Below are 22,703 nucleotides of genomic sequence, written 5' to 3'. Positions count from 1 at the left end.
AATATGCAATCGTTTATTTAGTACTAGGCCTAAATTATTTATTCATGTCATGTCTCTAGCACAAGAAACAGCATTGCACTATGTTGATGTCTGAACCGTAAAAATCATCAAATTACGAGCATCCGGAAAATGAGAATGATCTTTCTTTGAATAATCGTTAAGAGACGTATCTTTATATCCTTTATCTGTTGGTGGGAGGGAAAACAGCTGGAGTGAAAGTGGATGAGCTTTAAGCCTCTTATGTCCGTCAGCACATGAGATGGTCAGGCTTCAACATTCAGTTTTAACTCTTAAGATCGGAAACCTGGACTGATGTAAACAGAAAGCTAATGTGATACGTTCGTTTATTTTGCGTCGATCATTAAATACCTTGTTTTCGTAGCCTGTCGCTATTCACGTCGTCCGGGTGCTTTGCAGTGCTAGGGGAAATCCTTAACTGAATTGCGTCACAAATACGTCAATAAACTCATTCACTGACCAGTTACCTCAGTAGCCGCCATATTCGCAGCTATGGCAGGGTAACGGTGTCTTTGCAGAGCGCATGGTCCAGTCATTGACATCAAATACCCACGCACTGACACCCAAATCCCACCCTGATAGTGGTCCACGGTCAGCCACGCATCTTCCCCCCCGAACGACCGAGCTGAGCAGCCGGGATTTTACAGTGGGGGGGAACATGTACTTTGGAGCGGGGGTCTAGGTGGACTACGATGCCTTAGATTTAGAGAGGAATCCTGGCACAACATGGAGATAAGCAACGTTAGTAGTGAGGTGGGTTTTTGTATTTTTACTTGCTCTGGATTGTTTCGGCTTTGTTGCCGAGTTGCGGTATCTTGCCCTGGTTAAAGGTTACGTCCATTTCGCGTCACGATCTGCAGCGCACCGCGATGCATGCTAACACGCTAGCTAATGCTAACAGCTGGTTACATATTTATTTTTGTTGCAGCGCCTGGGTTTATCGTTTTCAAAACTGTACCCCCCGCCCGTTGGAACCTAACATTCCGGTATAATGTGAGACTCGTTGCACAATGACGCGCAGTTTCCTTGTGCCGTTTGTTGTCATTTATACTTCTCGAGGAGTTTGCTGCTTTGCTAGCTTAGCGCATGTAGCATTAGCGCATGTAGTTAGTGTGCCAAGTGACAGCTCGCTATCAGGTAACTTTTTCTTTTCCATTATCGATTAAAGAGACATGGTTGTGTTCTCATGTATTTCCAAGTTTTCCGAGTTAATGACCTGCCGGGTACAGGGTCGCCTGTAAGTGAAAAGAGTGATGCTGCTGTTGCATATAAACTTACCGGTGTAAATGCACGTAATATTTCACACTATCTTTTACGCATGCTGTTCTTTGTTAACATAATGAGCTAAGTAGGTGTCATTAAAATCCTCCGTGGTGTTCTTTCAACCAGTTTCAAGGTGCTTTGGAAACTGTAGAGCAATTCAATCGGATAAAAAGAGGTGCAGACGCGTGCGGCTAGCAAGTAATAACACCAGAAACTGTTTTCAACATGTCACCCTGGGACCCACTTGAAATTAAGAACAACGTTTTATAATAGCCTCTGAAAATACACAAGCTTTATAAACTCAGTTTCAAAAGAGCTTGACATTCCGCCAAAAGCATGTTGCTATGACGTCTGCTAGCCAAAGACTGAGCTGCACTGTATTTGTTTACAGAGTAGCTAATGACTAGAGCACAAGTGGGCAACATTTTCCTAAGATTACCCAGTATTGTGTGTTATATGTGTGAACTTAGTACGTCTCAATACTGTATATGCATTTATTTATTTTTACAAGCTGTCCGCAACCTATTTTTGAGTCCTGACTCACCAATTTAGATTCACAGATCTAAGTATTTTGTGTCTGTTGCAGTCTTTTCTTACAACGTCTGTAGAATTTTTGGACTAACTGAGTGTTAGTTGTACCTATCTTCTACAAATGACACTATGATCTAATGTATTCTGGATGAGGCACATTGACAGCTGACTAAAGTACTCAAAGTAAATATCTGGATTAGCCACTTCAACTGGAGTAGCCTTTTAATCCACTTTGCGTCAGTTTCGGACAATGGAAGACCTTAAACAAAAACATGTTCAAAGAGAGTTAGGTCTATTCCATATGATCAATTGCATGTTTGAGAATGGCATAAAGAGGCCTGCCATGCTACAAGTGTAGGCTGCACTCTTGTTACAAGCTGTGATGAGCCATAGCAGAGGTGGGAGGATAGATGCATGTGTGAATGATGTCCTGGCTTTAGCTGTAGCCAGCATGTCACATTTCAGACCTCACAGATGCTCAAAGGCTTGCATTTTGATATCTCTGAGTTGTATCTTGCTATCTTTCATTTTTCATAGATATCTTTTTTTTTTTTAAAGGCTAATGCCTCTTGCAGCTTTCTGTAGTTCAATCATATTGGAAAGTGATTTGTTGGCCTCTGTTCTGTGGATGTGAGTGTATGTCAGTGGCTCCACCCACTGAGTGGGCTTGCGTAGTGCTATGACTCATCCACTCTCTTCAGAGCCTTGATGGAATTCAACACACACAAACACACTAGACTGAATACATCATGCAGTAAGATTCACTTCACAAGTGAAAACTGCAAATCTCTGCAGCACTGGACTATGCTAATGCATATATTTGTATTTTTTTGTGCATTTGACTGTTTTTTCAGTTATTAAAATTGCATACATTTTTATTTGTCAGAGAATAAGCGTGTTGTTACTACCAAGTATGAGAGTGACATCATCATAAAGCGGCTACATAAATGCCAAAGGCATCACAAGAGCCAGTCAGACGTGCTATGTATGTATGTTCTGTTTGGCGACTGCTAATAACAAGGGATACAACAGGGGTTCTGCTGTATAGGATGTGCACTGTTAGAGTATGAATTCCATACTGTTTGTCAACCAAAAAGGACTACATGTTGGTGAAAATGTTCTGTTATTGCATGTGAGTCATCGTTTTTTAATCTGTTGATTTGTTCATCATTCATGTGGGCGTGCAAGAGCTGCAGTCCTGTTCATTTGAAAGCTCGCATACACTAGCTTTCCTTGAGTTTTGCCTTTTCCGACTCCTATGATGTAATTTGTTTTTGTGGCTGCAGGTCAATGGACATCAGATCATGGATGAGCCCATGGAGGAGGGAGAGTGTTACACGCACTGTGTAAGTAAGGTTAGGGGTCTCAATGCATGTAGACTGGCATATGTGCACTGGGACTTGCTCATTTGTTCCCGTGTGTGCAGGATGAAGAAACATACAAGGAGATTCCCATCACTCACCACGTGAAAGAGGGCTGTGAGAAAGCAGATCCATCACAATTTGAACTCCTCAAGGTCCTTGGTCAGGGCAGTTTTGGCAAGGTGAGAACATACCAAATCAAATTGATCTCTCTGTTTGTCATCCTAAATTGTTGTTTCCCCACCAGGTGTTTTTGGTAAGAAAAATCGTGGGTCCAGATGCTAGTCAGTTATATGCAATGAAAGTTCTAAAAAAGGCATCATTGAAAGGTAAGGTAACTTTTCATAAAGCCCACTGCACAATGAGTGTGTTCTGTCATTTAAACCGTTACTGCACTCTTGTGTTCTTTGTTCAGTCAGGGACAGAGTTCGCACCAAGATGGAGAGAGACATCTTAGTGGAGGTCAATCATCCCTTCATAGTGAAATTGCACTACGGTAAGAAAATGGAGAACAACAAAGTATCTTCAGTTCACACATCACAGAGGTGTTCACAATAGTGGTTTGACATACCATATCTTCTATATTCTACACTATGACGGTTGTATTTTTTGTGATTTTAAAATAAATAAATAAATATCACAAAAATGACACTGTAAGGATGTGATGACGTATTTTGTAATCTCGCACGTCATCACGTCCATTTGGACATACACATGGCCATGTTGTTCCCTACAGCATAACAACAAAATTGAAGAGCGTGAGCAGATCTGCAACTTTGACTTTGTCCTAAAAGGAGGATTTAGTGCCTAAATTTCAAGCTCCCTCTGTCGTGTGGTGGTGGTTTGGCTACAAGAGGCCAGATTTATTGCAAAATGTCCCCATTTATTTGCAAATTATACAGGAACACTGTTACCGCTAAAATTAAGAGGAAACACAACGTAGAGTTTAAACACACGGCTGAATATGAAGACACATTATGAATGAAAGCAGCTCCTGTTTAGAGTAAAAATGAGCAAATATTTCAACCGAGCATTGCTGGAGCACTGATTAGATGCACTCCTTAGTGACAAAAAAGCAGACAGTGGTAGGGTAATACTGAAACAGTCGTGTCCAAGATGCATGCCGTTGCAAAGTGGCTGCTATCATATCACCAGTGGAGTTTTTTTGCCACTACCACCAACATATGGTTGACACAAACCTCAGAACCTACATCAGACTGACGGTTCATTACATAGGCAGCGATCGGACTCTACAAAACCTCTGCTTTAAAACAAGCTACTTTCCTGAGAATCACAAAGGAGAAAATATTGCAAGTTGTTTGGCATCTGCAAAAGTGCAAGCAGGAGTGTGTGTGTGTGTAACAAGACAACGAGGCCAGGCCAATGATTTTTAAAGTATTTTTTATTTTTTTTTGTAAGCAGGTACAGTATGTTATATTTAGACCTTGTGGAAAACACTACCTGGACAGTTTTTGTGTCCATTTCAACCTCTGTCACTTATATAATTGCACTTTCTTTACATTATAATTGGAGAATAATGGTGGGCTAAATATTGTGCGCAATCTAAATACGATTGTTCCGAAAATGCCATCACAAATATATTGGAAGTCAAATTTTTTCCTTATCGCCAGAAATATTGTCACTGCAAATACAAACATTTGTGATATACTTTTGAATCTATGTCGCCCACCCTTTGTTACAACTACAAACATAAATATAGTTTATTGATATTTTATATGCCGGCACAAAGTGGCACATTAAGAAATGGACAGAAAATGATTCATGATCCATTTTTGGTAAAAATACAAATTTGAAAAATCCATCTAGTGTAACGAGTTGCCTTGAAACGTCATTTAATTATTAAATGGAGTGCACTTCTGTGTAATTTCACGACTGTATGAATACAACTATTGTGAAGACTGCACAGGTTTGTTAGTGAACATTAGTAAACAAATTGCACCTTTATAAGCACAATACATCCCGACAGGTCAGGAATAAAAGATGGAGAAGTTTAAAGCAAAGTTGCGTTATTTAAAAAGAAAAAGTGTTGAACATTTCAGTGAGCACTGTTCAACCCATCATCCAAAAATGGGACGCGCACAGTACACTGGCACACGTACCATAAATTACCATCCACCGGGACCTGACAGTTTGGATGAAAAGAGTGGTAATCAGAGAGGCAGCTGAAGAGATGTACAGCTCAGGTGGGAGAACCTGTCGCAAAACCAAAATCCTACTGGCATTCTGTGGCAATCTTTAAAAATTGCTGTTCACTGATTCTCTTCATCCAATCAGAGTATGGACTATTTTGCAAAGAATGGGCTAACGTTTCAGTCTTGAGATTACAAAAGCTAAGACATACACCACAGACTTGCAGCTGTAATTACAGAAAAATGTGGTTCTACAAAGTATCAACTGGATGCAAAGGAAAGGGATGGATTTAAAAAATAATAATAATTTCCAGGAAATGTCCGGTAAATTTAATGGTTAGATAAGATGTGGAAGGTGAGGAATTTTTGAAGGCTATCCGATTCAAGCATAAATAGAAACATTTTGTTCCATTATCTATGCAATAAGATAAAAAGGACATATCACCAAAATTATTTCTATGTAGAACTTTATTCAAGTTTGAAATATTTTGTTGAATAATATTTTTTTGTTTTAAGAGTACAAAAATAAGAGTTTTGACTTAAATATTACTCATTCTCCTAATGCAACCCATTCCCCCATTTTTTTTTAAATGCACACTCCACCACATCAAAAAAGACCAACAAAGTCCCGTTAAAATTTTTTTAATGAAAAGAGCCCCTTTCCCTTAAAAAAATAATCTGGATTCTAGATATCATCTGTGCATGTGATAGAGGAATGCACAGTGCATGAACTGAACTTGTACCAAATCTGGTTGTTTTAGAAAAGATTATGCTACAAAATATAAAATTTGCAAAAATGTGCCCAAGAATCTTCTGAAGAACATACTTTTCACACGCATACATGTTACACATTAGTGGGTACCGGTCCGCTAAAGAATCAGTTGCATACCTCCAGTCTGGAGCTCTCTAAGTTTGGCATTTTGCTCCTAAAATTTAAGACTGTACAAATAAAATCTTATATTATTAAACTATTTTTGTGCATGTGTGACCAGTAAATTTTCTGATTGTTATTTTTTAATCCTTGAATATTTTTGCATAATCCTAAATACTGAACACACATTGTACTTAACAATTAAAAATAAATAAATCAAATTTCACTATTATTAAAAAAAAACATGTAATAAGGGGCACATAAGGTATTATATAAAAAACTACTGTTAAATATTAACATAATTAACACTTTGCAGTACATACAAATATGTCCTGAAATTCGAACCCAAATCCAGTCTGGAACCTATTAGCCAGTGGCTTGCAGGGGTACCTACTGTGAACAGCTAAGGTTGTAATCTACTAATTAGATGATGTTTCCGTCATAAATGGTCAAATGAAAAGGCTATTGTAAAGATATTTTGGGCAACTTGTTACATAAAGTAGCTCAAGTTTGAAAAAGAAACATACCAGTACCTTACTGGTGACACTACTTGGAAATACATAGATGCTGAAGTCTGTGGCATGTGCTTGCAAAAAACCTTGTGCAATCTCGGCCAGAAGGCCCACGGACTACATATAGTAGCAAAGTCACAAGCGGCCACTATCTTTAAAAAAACAAAAACAAAAAAAACTAAAACTAAAAAAACATGCAATGTGCACTTCATACACCTTTAAAAGTGTATATAACAAAAATATATTGGAAAAAACAAATGATGACTAAAGTGCATTACTTTTTTTACTGAGGGTCTCTCTGAGTAACAGAGTAAACAAACAGGTTATGTTATGAGGAGATATGTTGAGATATAATGAAGCTGTATTGTTTTACTCCAATTTTAATGTATTTTTGGCTAGGTTTTGCATTGTATTTGTCTTGTATGCACGCATGCATGCATGCAAAAAAAAACTACTTTTCTCTAGAATACATCATCCGACTTTCAATATTCTTTGTGTGTTAAGTGGCCTTTCCAAGCAGACTTCACATTTTGACAAACTTCCATTTTTGGGAAATCTTGGCACGTTGCTACATGTAGATTACCACTTCATAATTATGTGCCACTTTGTGATGGTCTATCAAATAAAATATATTTGTTTGTAGTTGTATCATGACTAAATGTGCCAAAGTTACTCTAACCCTAACCTCTACCCTAACTCCCAAAGTTTTGTAAGCCACTTAAAACATTGAATAGAAGTGTTGGCTGTTTCCAAATTCCGTGTCTCTTCGGACTCTTAAATGTTGTAGTACAATATATCGTAGCCTATATTCTTATAGTCCTGCTTAGGTTGGTATAATTAAGCATGTGTTTTTCCTTGTTTCTGCAGCCTTTCAGACGGAAGGGAAACTGTATTTAATACTGGACTTTCTCAGGGGGGGAGATGTATTCACTCGCTTATCCAAAGAGGTAAACGTACGTTCTGTTGCTCTACATCTCTTTGTACTTTAAGCCCTACTATCAGGTGTTTGTATTTCTCAGTTTGAAAAACAACAAACGAAAATATGAATATTCTTTAAACCTAAAGGAATTGTTAAGATGAAAGTTACATGTGAGATTGGTTTACATTTACTATTCATCAGTGTTTGAATGATTTCTTGCAAGCATCGTTACTGCTAAGTCATGTCTTCTCTGTTTGTGTTCACATGTAATCATATTATGACTGGAATTCCTCATGGAAAGAAATGTGCTTTCAGCTTTTCAAGTATTAATTGCTTGTCAGGTTGTGGCCCTGATCAACTCCTTTCAAGGGTTTTCACTATGGGAACTTAAGTATCGTGCGGTTGCTGCCATGATAGAACTTTTGTTAAAAGCATCTCTCAGAAACAAAGCAATAGCTGCCAGCAGTGTCAAATCCACAGCATACAGAATCAAGTTACTTTCTTGAAATGTTTGGTTTGTGACAATAACATTCTTTCGTGCCACTGAATTGTCCTCATCTGAGTTCAGAGAGTAAATCTGTCTAGTTCTTAACAGGTTATGTTTACAGAGGAAGATGTGAAATTCTACCTTGCAGAGCTGGCTCTGGCCCTTGACCACCTGCACAACTTGGGCATAGTTTACAGAGATCTCAAGCCAGAGAAGTAAGACCTCACCTTCATCTTTGAACTTGCACACCAAAACTACAAACACTAACCATAAACCTTGGTCCACGAAACGTCTGTGTATTTTGTTCCTTCGTCACCTCTAATCTCAAAATTTGCACAAAACCTTCAACTTCACTAAAATTGATCATTTTGAATTAACAATTTTCATTGTGTTACAATAATATGTTGAAGCTGTACATCACAGAAAATGTGCTCCTTTCCCCCCCAGTATCTTACTTGATGAAGCTGGACATGTAAAGTTAACAGGTATGTTTTGACACTGTGTAACCGTATATTAGCATGTTCCCCTGTGAATTTAGTAGGATGTCACAAAAAGTAATCATTTGTATTTGGTTAAGGAAACAATCACAACTTGTCCACTTTTATCTGGGGACTGTCATGTTTTTGTTTGTCCAGATGAGACATAATCGGATGTCATTGTGTACAGACTTTGGCCTGAGCAAAGAGTCAGTGGATGCTGATAAGAAGGCTTATTCATTCTGTGGTACGGTGGAGTATATGGCCCCTGAGGTGGTCAACAGGAGAGGACACACACAGAGTGCAGACTGGTGGTCGCTGGGAGTACTAATGGTATGTGGGGTTCTCTCAATACTTGAACATTAGCTCAAGATAATCTTTTAATAGACCAAGGTTTCCCATACATTTTAGACTTTGAAATTGAGTTCCTTCTCAGGGTCCAAGAACATGTAAGTTATTGCCGTAGCATTAACATATCCACGATCGGTGATAAAGAACACAACAGAAGATCATCTCATATAACATGTATCAAAATGCCCTCCGTCATGAAAAAATGAACAAATTATGAAATCACCTTTCTACCTCTTTGCAGACTTACTGGTTATATTAGTTTCACTCACTGGGATATTATATATCCATTGTATTAATTTTGCTTTCTCATTCAGTTTGAGATGCTAACGGGGACGTTACCATTCCAAGGGAAAGACCGCAATGAGACCATGAACATGATTCTCAAGTGAGTTACACCGTAATGTAATTGCTCTAATAGAACTCTAAAAATGATAGATGACAAGTGAGTTCTAATTGGTGTTCCCAACGCAAGTGTTCTCAAAGTTTTCTACCAGGTATTAATTTATGAACAAATGAACAGAAATTGATCCTGAATGTAGTGACCGGAACGGCTACAACAATAATTCAAACAGCACATATTTGGCTTTTTCACTTTTTATGTTTCATGTTTCATGTTCCATGAGGCAATGATATGTAAACATGTGACCTGTAGTTTTTAACTCATTTGCTCTCAAAAATGTATAAATATGTTCTATTTTAAATGTTTTCAGTGTCCCAAAGACGTATTTCAATTCAAATTCAATTCCATTCATTTTGTTCCAGACTCAGGGACCACTCTTAAAAACAAACAAAACAATTGACTTGTCAAATTTACATGTTTTTTTATTGTTTTGTTTTTTATGCTAGAGCATACAGAAGGCTTTGATGCAGCCTCTGAGCTGCAGAGAATGGGTGAAGCAATGGTAGTAATTACAAAAACGGCCAGCAGGTGGTAACAAAGTATTAGAGATCAACCAGGGTATGTTGCATATTTGTGAATAATGATGAAACTTAGCTATATTCCAATGCTAATTGTTGTAAAACGGAAACAGATAGAAATATACTTCCCCATGTTTTTATGGTAATAGAACACTATTCTGTGTGCCGTGCAAAATCAGTCAAAATCCAGTAAAACAGCCGGGAGCGAAGGGGGTTGCTTCAGTGAAAATGGCTGGGAGTGAATGAGTTAATACAAAAAAATGTCTTATGAAAAGAGGAAAATACAACAACAACAAAAGAGTGACAACACCTAAAAACAACTGTACCAATATAAAATGCATATACATTTAATTATTGCTCCATATAATAAAAGTGGGGGTGACAAAATTATTGCATTAATTTTGAGTTAATTTAAAGTTCCTCTAATGGCACAAAGTTTTTTTTGACACGTGATTAATGACTGCCCCTTACTTGGAAAGCCTGTACTGGGGAAATTCCAGTCGCAACGCAGCAGACCTGTCCCTGTCAAAAATTAGTAATAAATTTAACAATAATGCATATATTTGTGGAGACTGGGGTCAAGTTGTATTTTAAAAATCTGCAGAATTTTACAGGTTACTTGATGTTAAAGATTAGAAAAATGCACTGAGCTGTCACCAACGTTTTACAAATGCAATTATGGATTCTGGTGGCAGGAAAATTACCAACACAAATCAATATCACACTCATTTTTTTAATTAAAGTACAGTGCTGTACATCTTATTAATTTAACTACATTTTATGATCTATTATGAAATTACTGTATCAATGACTAAAAGATGCAGCATATTTCCATTGAACATTTTTCCACTCTTATGTTAACAAGAGTATGAAAACTTTTTGTACATTTAGAACAGATATAAAAAAATAATAATAATAAAGCATTGCAATGTTTTTTAAGCATTGAACTTAGCTAGGTGTGATACAAGCAATCAATCAATAAATAAAATATAAATATATAAATTGCAGTCTTTGAGATTTGAAAGTCGCATTCTACTACACTGTGATGTCTATTTGAATTCTATTAATTGCTCAGCATTATTTCTTGTGCATTTTATCAAATATAACATTAATACAGTTGTTGTTTTTGTTTTGTTTTTTTCTTTTGATTATAAGTAGCTGTTATTTATTTATCCAGTGAGGCAAATTTACGAGACCACAAAGGTGGCAGTTTTCATTGAACAGTGTTGCTATGGTGCATATTTATGTTTGTTTCTTTTTTCCCATTAGAGCAAAATTAGGAATGCCTCAGTTCCTTAGTTTGGAAGCTCAGAGTTTGCTGAGGATGCTGTTTAAACGTAACCCAACAAACAGACTAGGTGAGTAGTGTTGCAGTTTCATGGTGAATCAACCTAGGAAACCGTGTATTAGTATTATATGTCCTCAGAGAATTATTTTTTTTTTCAAGCATGAACTTAATAATTGGTGGCATTTATTTCAATCAGGTGCAGAATACCACAAAAGAACCATGTATGAAAGTGACGGTACTTTTTAAAGAGGTACAAATTCATCATGCCAGGTTTACTGAAGTTATGTGATCTGTGTCTTAAGGGGCCGGACCCGATGGTGTGGAGGAGATCAAACGCCACGCTTTCTTCTCCACCATTGACTGGAATGTGGGTACACATGCACACACAATCATTTCTCATTCCCCACGTACCCACACGAACACGCATGCAAATTCACACTTCACAAACGTTCAGCTTGGCCATTAATTTTGGCTGTGCCAGCACACTGTGTGCATCTGGGCAGATGGCCAGTTCTGGCTGTGTGTGAACTAATAGCTCTGCATGAGTGTTCATCAGCCAGCAGGCCGCTATTGGCTGGACACCATTGTAGAGGAATGGGATTGAGTTCAGTGAGGGGTATTGGCCTTTTTTTCATATATGAGATGTCAGAATGGTTCCAGGACTGGTGTCACAAAATACATATTTTAAGCCCAAGCTATGAGATTTCCCTTTTGATGTGGGCCAGATGATAAACCAGGACATCTACAAAGAGATTTTGTGGCATTTGCTTTGTTTGGTGGGCAAGGAGAGGAGAGAGTTGTGAGAGGAGAAGGCTGCCTTTCACCATGACAACAGCATCCGACAGTTCCTGGATGTAGAGAACATCGCTATACTGGAGCAACCTCCCAACCTACCTGACCTGGCTCTGCGTGACACCCCCCCCCCTTTTTTTCCTTTCCCAAGCTCCAAGGTGTTATCCATGGGACCCATTTTTGAAAATGTGAATGACGATCAAGACCGCATCGACCTTAAAAATCCTTCCAGAATTGCTTGAAGTCTTGCTAGACAGAGTTAGGAACTTAGGATAGTGCATTATAATGACCAGGGTTTCCCAACCAGGGTAGGGTACGCGAGCATATTGCAGTCGATACGTGGACACATTAAGATGCTCAGTAAATTTCCAGTCATTTCATAAGCCCATCAATGAAGTGATATATGTGCGCTACAACTTGTTTCTCGGGGAGACAATAACCTGTGGCACAGTCACAGCAAAATCACGACTGCTGCAAACTACTATAGTAGGTCTGAATGTACTCTAGTTCTTGTTAAGTGTTTTGTTCCTCATACTTAACATTTAATGCCTGTTTAAAATGCAGGTTAATTGATTTCTTTTTTTTTAAATAGATTTATTTTCACTGCAACATGTTCAAATTAAGGAGATGAAATAAAATCAATTTCATTTTAGAATCGTTTTTGTTACATTCTACTTTTAGATAATTATCAACACCTATGAGTGGGGGTCCTCGTATGACAAAAAAAAACTGGGGATACACAAAAAAAGGAACCATTGTGTATGACTACGGGGGGAGTAATTTGAAGGGGAAAACCTGTAGTACTGGAACTTTATTGACGCACATATGTTCGCACATTCCAGACTTGATTGCTAATATCTAAAATATAAAATGTGGCCATCAGAAACTGTACAGGAGAGAGCTACAGCCCCCATTCAAGCCGGCGGCAGGTAAACCAGATGACACGTTCTGTTTCGACCCAGAGTTCACTGCAAAGACACCTAAAGGTAAATAAATATACACGTACACTCACACTCAGTGCAAGCTTGTTAGCTTGAAAACCATCCTGCTGTGTTCACACCTGCCACTACATAATTAATTGGGTGTTTGTATATTCGTAGTCTTGTATTATGCAGCGTGTTTTGTTTATTTAGACTCCCCAGGTATCCCTCCCAGTGCGAACGCCCACCAGCTCTTCAAAGGCTTCAGTTTTGTTGCTCCAACGCCGATGGATGAAAACAAGAGTTCCCCACTCCTTAGTATAATCCCCATAGTTCAGGTAAACTTATTCAGTCTCTCTCTTCTGTACATGCTCAACGTCGCTTTTACGTCTGTGTAAAAGGGTCCTATGGTTTGAGAGCACCATAAAGGCATATATGCTTGGATGGCACATCATTCATTCATCTTATTCTTTGCTATTTATAGGACAGCAATTAATTTCAAACATATGTGTGCTATCAGTTTGTATGTGGATTATCAGTTGGATTGTCATCCCCTTAGATAAACCCCCTTCCATTGTTTAGATGAAAGCTTATATCAATGTGAGCCGCTAATCAGTGTTAGTCTCTTAACCTGCTGCACAAGCAAGCATTGTAGGTGACATGTGGTATGAGCACAAAGTGAAACAAATAATTTGAGAATGCCATCAAAAAAATATTGTTCAACTGAAAGTTTCGGAAGCAGAAACTAAATTGTTAAATGAAGTGGAGTGCAAAACTCAATCATCCAAAAGCTGTTAAGTGATGTCAGGGACATCAGTTGCAGTTCAAGTCACGCCAAACATTTTCACTAGCATAGTTAATATCATTTATGGCTCTAACGGAAGTAATTATATGTATAAGCAGAATCAGATTAGCTCAAACAGTGATATATGGTGTTGAGAATTATACTGCATGGACACATTATTTTCTCGTGCATTACATTTGTTACACCCGGGAGGCACCACCAAATTGTTCAGGGTGTTACTGTGATGACTCTTATGCCTCTCTTCCAAAGTCAGCTGGGCTCCAGCACACCCACAACCCCAGTGACGATAAGCGGTACGCATAATGGAGGGATGGATAAATAATACTGCTAGGCCAATGACAAAACTGAATTTTGTTACAATGACAATCAATGGGCTGCATCTTGCCGTCGCTTCTGCCTCGCTCAGCTTTGTGTGGTCACGGTGTTCGGCTGCTTTCTTCCACTAGTTAAAGCAGAGCCCACAGTGAGGAATAAAAACATTTAAATCAATGTGTTTGTGGCACATGGACAGATGGGCAATAAACACAATTTCAGAAGTAGGCACATTTTTTAGATTAATTTGGTTGCTTAATTTTTACACTTCATGGGTTGTCATGATACTTCGCACACGCAAGTATTTGTATACAGGACATTAAAATTTTGCATTGAGATGTAATGAGTTTTTTTTTCTTCTTCCTTTCAGATGCATGCGGGGTCCAAGTTTTCGGATCTATACGAACTGCAGGAGGACATAGGAGTCGGCTCCTATTCCATTTGTAAACGCTGTGTACACCGAGTCTCTGCCATGGACTATGCTGTGAAGGTGACCAGTCACTGACATTTAAACAACTTTATGATAAGGGGTTAAGATGTTTAGATGCATGTGTATCTTTTTCTGTTGCGTGTTTTGCACTTCTAAGTAGTAGGGAGATTTCACTCCCACGTAGCCATGCACATCTATCTGTACGCGATGTTTTCATTAATACCATAGTTTGATCTGGCACCTGTCATGTTTCATAACAGTGCTAAAGGGTATGGCTGTGGTAGCAAGTGATAGATTGGCAACTAAAACAGTATTTATCTTATTCCAGACTCCATCTGATGTGTTCTTTTCTGCTATATGCTTACCCATTTTCTAAGATCAACCGTAAAAAATAAAATACACACATGGCTAAAAATCATTAGTACACTTAAAAAAAAGACAAGAATTTTTCAGTCGTCACTAAAATATCTTTAACCTGGCAAGAGTAACAGTAAATAAAAACTTACTACTTAATATTAAAGGTCTCATATTATTCAACTTTTTAACATACTAAAATAATTCTCAAACGTGTAAAAGACATGTCTGTGACATGCATTCGTCAAAATTGACTTTGGATCTAATATTTTTGCTGTCCCTAAATGTTGTGAATGATAACGACTGGCTATGGGAGCAGAAGAAAAGAAAAATTATTAACTATTTTATATGTGGAAAAGTGACATAACGTTTTACCATAAGAATAAGTAGCATAACGTTGCTACAGAGACTATGTTGTAGCGTTAATTTGTGATTGTTTAGGCAATGGATATTTTGCCGTAACCGGCAAATCTCCCATGAACGTTATTTTGCCGTGAATGTCTCAGATTTGCTGTGAATGCTTGTAGACATTTACAAGCGGTTATGAATAACACAAATGTGCACATCAGGCCACTGCGTGGTCGCAATGTTGCTCGATCACGTCTTTCGCCTTCATTTAATAACTGCAATCGAGCTACATCTACACGACTGATGCAGCAAGTGACCCGCCTGATATAAAGTGATCTCTACACAAGCAATGAGGAAGATCCCAAATCCTCCGTCTTCTTGTTCACCCTTTTTATGGCTGCTGTGATCCATTGGCTATGCACTGATTCCTCTTTTGGTAGCCTGGAGGATGCTCGATCCTTTTTTTTTTTTTTTGCTTCTTCTCGTTGTGGCAGCTGGTCCACAACAACTGTCAATCATTGTTAAAGTGTGGTGTTTGCTGTTTACTCAAAGTGGCCGACTTGTTTTCTGTGCTGCCAAACGGCCATTTTGGGACATGTGACGTCAACGTCAGGATCTCTATTGGATAACGACTATGTATGGCTCAAAAGACCATGGCGCAAAATAGTCCAATGTTTTGTTGTTAGCTCTGTATTGTGGTCATTATCCTGTTGGAGGACCCATGATCAGTGTTACTTTACAGTGTTCCGTTTTCCGCTGGGGTTAGGTTCTGAAAAAATACTGCAATAAATGAAATCCGTGAAGTAGCTTTATGTTTTACATATATTATAAATATTTTAAGGCTCTAAAACCCCTCACCACACAGTTTATACACTTTTCTCATCGAGGCATTTATATTTTCTCACATTTCTCTCTCGTTTAAACATTCTCAATGTTCAAACCTTCATAAATTTTATAAAATAGGTACATTACTGTAATAAAAAATGCATGCAAAATTGCACATACAAAAATCCGCCAAACAGCGAGGCTGGGAAAAGTGAACCGTGTTATAGCGAGGGAACACTGTACTTCACTTTTGCTTCTGTAAAAAAGAAATCAACTTGTCAAAAGATCCAGCTTTGTCTTATCTGTCCTAAGGATAGGCTTGCCAATAATTTATGGTGCTTTCTTGACATTGTCTTCTAGTATTAGATTAACGTTGCATAGTAACCAGTGATGCAATGTTATATTGCTTAACAATTGTGTCTATATGGTGTATTTAATTTGCTTTCCTTCTGCAATCTACTCTTCAGTTAGTAGTAGTCGTCACTCGTCAGTTACATTAACATTCTTGTAAATCCCTAAATTCTGCTGAGTGAGGTCTATCCAGCAGAGGGCAGCGCGACTGTTCACGTCAGATCAACTGTAAATAATGGGGCAAAACAGTGATAGGATGCAAACTACTTGAATGTTGTTTTTTATGTCACAGATTATAGACAAAAGTAAGAGGGACCCCTCAGAGGAAATTGAAATCCTGATGAGATATGGCCAACATCCTAACATCATTACACTCAAAGATGTCAGTACAGTATTTGCTTTATTGGTATTTCATACTCATCACATACTCAAGTGTGAAATACAAACATGCTGACAGACAATTGTTGCGTGTGAATATATCAGGTGTATGACGAGGGCAGGTATGTTTACCTGGTGACGGAGCTGATGAAGGGGGGAGAACTGCTAGACAAGATCCTCAGGCAAAAGTTTTTCTCTGAGCGAGAGGCCAGTGCTGTGCTTTACACCATCACTAAGACTGTTGACTACCTCCACTGTCAAGGGGTGAGAAAAAATACGCACACACACACACACACACACACACACACACACACACACACACTCGACAATCAATCATCCCATCTTTTCAAATGATCTTTGTCAGGTAGTTCATCGAGACCTGAAGCCCAGCAACATTCTGTATATGGACGACTCTGGGAATCCGGACTCAATCAGGATCTGCGACTTTGGTTTTGCAAAGCAGCTTCGAGGGGGCAACGGTCTGCTCCTCACACCTTGTTATACCGCTAACTTTGTTGCACCAGAGGTGAGCCAGAAAGGAGAAATCACTTGAGCTGTTCGGAATTTACATCTGCAGTACTTCTATCTTTGACGGTCTTTAAATGTGTTTGTGTTCAGGTACTAATGCGGCAAGGTTACGATGCAGCCTGTGATATATGGAGTCTTGGAGTTCTATTATATACAATGTTGGCTGGGTAAGACCAAAACAGGACATGTTGTGTTTTCTCTACATTTTTCAAAACAGATTTCTTTTGAAGACCCTCGAACATAAAACATTCTGGGTTTTATTAACATGATAGTTGTGCTTCTAAATGCATAATTGTTTTGGGACGTTCTTAACGCCTTATTAATCCTTTTGGCAGGTACACACCATTTGCAAATGGGCCAAATGACACACCAGAGGAGATTCTTCTTCGAATAGGCTCTGGAAAGTTTTCTTTGACAGGCGGTAACTGGGATACTGTGTCAGACACCTCAAAGGTAAAATGGACTCAAAAGTAACATCTACATTTGAAAATATGTCACGTACTGTAATTTAAGGGTCAAGTTAAAATATGGAGTCAAATGTTGACTAGTTTTAGTGCTAAAGGAATGCAATTTATTGTATTGTTTGTTAATATATCTAAAACAGTGGTTCTTACCCTTGTTGGAGGTAGTGAACCTAGTCAGTTTCCTATGTGCATTCACTGGACCCTTCTATATTGAAAAATACGATTATTTTTTTCTTGAACAGAGAGAGTAATCTTTCCATCGAATGTGGCTCTCTTCACCCTGAATTCAGAGAGTGTTGTGTACTTGTATTCACTATCTCCATGCAGTTTTACTCATTCAAACCCAAAAAAGTGTAAACACATTTTCATTACTTTGTCCTTCACTCCCAAAAACGTATTTACATGTTGTATGTTTTTTATGCAAGAGCATACAGAAGGCTTTGATGCAGCTTTTGACATGAAGAGGTGGCTTTAAGCAATGATAGTTATTTCAAAAAAACGTCCAGCAGGTGGCAGCAGAGTATAAGAGATAAGCCAGGGCCATGTTGCAACAAGCTCTATTTGTCAGTGTTTTCGCCAGGAATGTGAATAATGACGAAACCTAACCATATTGTAATGCTAATCTTCAAAATAGAAAAAGATACAAATGTACTTTTTTCCTGATAAAAGAAGAGAGACTAATCTTTCTTTTGTTTTGTTTTTATAGCAATAGAACACAATATTCTGTGGGCCTTGCAAAATCAGTCAAAATCCAGTAAAACAGCGAAGGGAGTTGCTTCAGTGAAAATGGCTGGGACTTAATGAGTTAAGGAAGTTTTTTCTTTAGTTTTGCTATAGATGGCTATAGTTGTGCTGGACTACAATTGCTCATCTTGACATTGTAAATCATGCAGTTAGTATGCTGACTCCCATCACTCAACTCTATAGTTATACAGGACTTTAAAACAACCACCTCTGTTTTCTTAAGCTGGAACCAGTGGTAACGGATATATTAAAAATAGCAGAGGCCCCAGAATTGAACTCTGTTGAACACCATACATTCCGTTATACATGTCAATTCATCCATCCATCATCTACCGCTTATCCGGGGTCGGTTCGCCGGGGCAGCAGCTTTAGCAGGGAGGCCCAGGGAGGAAGTTTCCCTTTCCCCAGCTACTTCAACCAGCTCCTCTAGTGGGATCACAAGGCGTTCCCAGGCCATCCAAGAGACATACTGTAGTCTCTCCAGCGTGTCCTGGGTCATCCCGGGGCTTCCCACCGGTGGGACATGCCTGGAACACCTCTCCAGGAAGGCGCCCAGGAGGCATCCGAACCAGAACCAGAACCACATAAACTGGTTCCTCTCAACGCAGAGGAGTAGCAGCTCGACACTGATTCCCTCCTCGGCTCAGCTCCTTCTTTACCACAACGGACCGATACAGAGTTCGGATCACTGCAGACGCGGCACCGATCCACCTGTCGATCTTCTGCTCCAACCTACCCTCACTCGTGAACAAGACCCCAAGATACTTAAACTCCTCCACTTAGGGCAGGATCTCATCCCCGACCCGGAGAGGGCACTCCACCCTTTTCCGACTGAGGACCATGGTCTCGGATTTGGAGGTGCTGATCCTCATCCCAACCGCTTCACACTCGGCTGCGAACCGCTCCAGTGAGAGCTGAAGATCACGGCTTGTAGAAGCCAACAGCATCACGTCATCTGCAAAAAGCAGAGATGCAATGTTGAGGCCACCAAACCGGACCCTATCAATGTTGAGGCTGCGCATAGAAATATTGTCCATAAAAGTTATGAACAGAATCAGTGACAAAGGGCAACCTTGGCGGAGTCCAACCCTCACTGGAAACGAATTTGACTTACTGCCGGCAATGCGGACCAAACTCTGACATCGGTCGTACAGGGACTGAACAGCCCGTATCAGGGGGCTCGGTACCCCGTACTCCCAAAGCACCCCCCACCGGACTCCCCGAGGGACACGGTCAAACGCCTTCTCCAAGTCCACAAAGCACACGTGGACTGGTTGGGCGAACTCCCATGTACCCTGGAGGATCCTGCTGAGGGTGTAGAGCTGGTCCACTGGTCCACGGCTGCGACAAAAACCACACTGCGCCTCCTGAATCTGTGATTGGACTTCCTGACTGACCCTCCTCTCCAGCACCCCTGAATAGACCTTACCAGAGAGGCTGAGGAGTGTGATCCCTCTATAGTTGGAACACACCCTCCGAGGGGGACCACCACCCCGGCCTGCCAATCCAGAGGCACTGTCCCAGATGTCTATGCGATGTTGTAGAGGCGTGTCAACCACGACAGCCCCACAACATCCAGAGCCCTTAGGAACTCCGGGCGGATCTCATCCATCCCGGATGAGATCCGCCCGGAGTTCCTAAGGACTTTGGAGTGTTAGCACAAATCATGAGCATGGGCATGCAATCATGTGTCTTGACCTTGACCTTCACCTAACCCTTCAGCCTGAGACTGACTTAACTCAGGTTAAGAACCGCTGATCTAAAAGCTGATTTTGTCGGAGGATATTACCCTTTCCTTATCTACGTTTTTACAGGACCTCCTGTCTCACATGCTCCACGTGGATCCTCACCAGCGATACAGGGCAGAGCAGGTTCTAAAGCATTCCTGGATTTCCTGCAGAGATGCACTGCCGCACTTCCAGCTTACACGCCATGATGCACCACACCTCGTCAAGGTGAGGGGGAATACATCAAGCCAACTAAACATTGTTGTGTTCGCTTTTAGCAGTCAAGCAATGGAAAGACAATAGTATGATTCCTAAGCAGAAAGAACACTTAGTACACAAGTAGTGTACTGTAGCTCTGGATGGAACCTTGAGCAAATGCTTGCGAGGGTTCGAGAAGATCAAGAGCAAATCCTAGAAATATGTCTGAGGTAGCTAAGGTTAAAAATTCATTTCCAAGGTAAATTGAGTAGGTACAGTATTGTAGTGTGAAAACTAAGCACAATTAGAGATGTTGTTTGCAATAATGACCATATGTAACTCAACCTCATTCAATACAGGACAAACTCCGCTCTCCCAAATGAATTATTAGTAGACATAAAAATGCATTTGTGGTGGTAAAATCCTTTATTTTCAACTTTATACAGACAGAAGTTTAATAAGTTCATCTAAAGGTCGCTAATATATATAATATCGCTAACTTTTTTGAGTAGTGTAGTATATTAACGTTAACGCTAATATCTCATCTCTTTTCCTTATAGGGAGCCATGGCTGCCACTTATTCAGCGCTGAGTCAGAAGACAAGCCAGCCCGTGCTAGAACCTGTGGCCGCATCCAGTTTAGCCCAGCGACGCAGCATGAAGAAACTCACCTCAACGGACATGTAGAACTACGCACTCACAAACATACAGGGAGCCCGTGCTACCATTTTGACCTCACTCATAAAGACTGAACTCCTGGCCTGTCAAAGCTGCCATCTCCATTTTCAACATATTTATTTGACGAAAGCAACACACAAACGCACACGGCTCCATGCACATGGCCACTTGATGAGGCTCCTATGCGAAGGCATCGGCTCAAAAGCAAGACTAGAAACTCGTATCTGTTACTGCTGGGGAGACAGACTTGTATTTATTTCCACAGCTTTCATATGCACTTGCCCTCCTCGCCTTTCATTCTTTCTTCCCCGGGAAGAAACGCACCAGCTGATGTTCTCCTTCACTGTGATTGGCTGATACAATGCTGCTTCGGTAAACTGTGCCCACCCCCTGCCTCCCACTGCTCTTCATCTATGTTCTGTTATCCTCTCTGCCTCAGTTCTTTCTCCTTCCTTCATTGTGTTTGCTTTCTCCTTTTCTCCACAATATGCAGTAAAAGGTTTATGTGTGAGAGTGCTGGCAAGATGATGTTGACTGAGGGATAGCCGCAAACGAATGCTTCTTTTTGACATACTGCTAAACCTTAAGGATCAAAACCATCTTCTAGCACTTTTGGCAGTGTAATGCATGTGTGGACAGATGCTGTATTTCCTTAACCTTTAATTCATGTTTGTGATACTAATGATGTATCTAAAGAGGTTAAAATGGCTGCAGATGGACGAAATGTCTTGAAATGAATGTGAAACGGTGTGGTGACAACAGAAGTTCTAAATTGCACATATACATGTTACTTGCTAATTTATTTGGTACGCCTGGATTAAACTAATGCAGTGGCCTCTGCTAACGAGGCTTTTACTGCAGCTGATTTTTTTTTAAAGCTCAATGATGGAACTACGGACAAAACATCACCACCAGATTTAACTAAATAAACCTCTCTATATTTTAAAATAGAGCAAAAACTAATCAAAATAGTCCCCATATATAATATTTATTGACATTTGTTTGATCTGTGTGTACCTAGTACATTTGCAAATGATTGTATACATTGTATCTTAATATATACAGTGAAGATTCTGAAGATGAAGAGCATGTGTGGGAGCTGTAGGGAATTCTCTGGGGGGAATTAAATGCACCCCGTCAAACCAGAGAAGCTGAATCAAAAAACAAAAATTCCATAGATATCTCTTTTAAAGACATTGTGGAAATTGTATGATATTGTATTTATTTCATTTGATTTTTAAGATTCTATTTTTCTTTCGAGTTCTGTATATATTGACATTAAAGATCATTATTGACATGCATTCATACTGAACTTGCCTCTTTTTAAAAAAAAATACAAATTGTAATTACTTAGGAGGTTATTATTACGCCTTTAATTGTTCAATTTAAAGGGACTGTAGGATTCAACGCCATCTACTGGAGAACTAATGCAACGATTGCATGCACTACGATGGCTCAGATAGACTGAGACACTGAGTGGTATAGAAAATGGAAGAATACAATGCTGCTGCCATTTGCTGTCGTTTCCTCAAATGGCGCACAGAGTTAAAGAAACCACTAGGTGGTGACACTGTTCAGTACATGACTTCTTACTATGCGGGGCCAGTAAGGATAAAATAACAATTATATCAGTTTATTTATGAGGTGTGTGAGAGCGTTTCTACTATGGAGGACCAACAATGCAAAAATAAAAAGGGGGGGAATT

The 22,703-nt window shown here is 39.5% G+C and overlaps 1 protein-coding gene across 3 annotated transcripts; it reads left to right on the top strand.

The window, feature by feature from the left end:
- The first annotated feature begins 472 nt into the window (after positions 1-472).
- Positions 473-22,299, top strand: rps6kal (ribosomal protein S6 kinase a, like). 3 transcript variants are annotated; one of them, XM_077577207.1, is made up of 22 exons: positions 473-771; positions 3,099-3,158; positions 3,239-3,355; positions 3,421-3,502; positions 3,589-3,669; positions 7,574-7,653; positions 8,221-8,327; positions 8,560-8,597; positions 8,779-8,921; positions 9,254-9,324; positions 11,127-11,215; positions 11,448-11,512; positions 12,821-12,923; positions 13,071-13,195; positions 14,345-14,464; positions 16,575-16,664; positions 16,766-16,924; positions 17,025-17,186; positions 17,279-17,355; positions 17,524-17,641; positions 20,211-20,351; positions 20,882-22,299. In XM_077577207.1, exons 1-22 carry the CDS (start codon positions 745-747, stop codon positions 21,005-21,007), a joined length of 2,181 nt encoding a protein of 726 aa, XP_077433333.1. In that variant the 5' UTR covers positions 473-744; the 3' UTR covers positions 21,008-22,299. The 3 variants fall into 3 exon arrangements, with proteins under 3 accessions (XP_077433333.1, XP_077433332.1, XP_077433334.1); XM_077577206.1 differs by having other exon boundaries at positions 7,574-7,659; XM_077577208.1 differs by lacking the exon at positions 473-771 and adding an exon at positions 1,031-1,155 and having other exon boundaries at positions 7,574-7,659.
- Positions 22,300-22,703: the final 404 nt, after the last annotated feature.

This window comes from Vanacampus margaritifer, chromosome 10 (genome assembly GCF_051991255.1).
Source record: "Vanacampus margaritifer isolate UIUO_Vmar chromosome 10, RoL_Vmar_1.0, whole genome shotgun sequence".
In the NCBI taxonomy this organism is placed as follows: Eukaryota; Metazoa; Chordata; class Actinopteri; order Syngnathiformes; family Syngnathidae; genus Vanacampus; species Vanacampus margaritifer.
Note: the sequence above shows the minus strand (reverse complement) of the source record. Positions and strands in the feature narration are given on the sequence as shown.

Excerpts from the sequence above, each read along its gene's own strand:
- rps6kal (XM_077577206.1), top strand. The coding sequence starts at position 745 with ATGGAGATAAGCAACGTTAGTAGTGAG. Across the intron at positions 7,660-8,220 it reads GCTTATCCAAAGAGGTAAAC|GTTATGTTTACAGAGGAAGA; the intron begins GTACGTTCTGTT and ends AGTTCTTAACAG. Across the intron at positions 16,925-17,024 it reads ACTACCTCCACTGTCAAGGG|GTAGTTCATCGAGACCTGAA; the intron begins GTGAGAAAAAAT and ends GATCTTTGTCAG.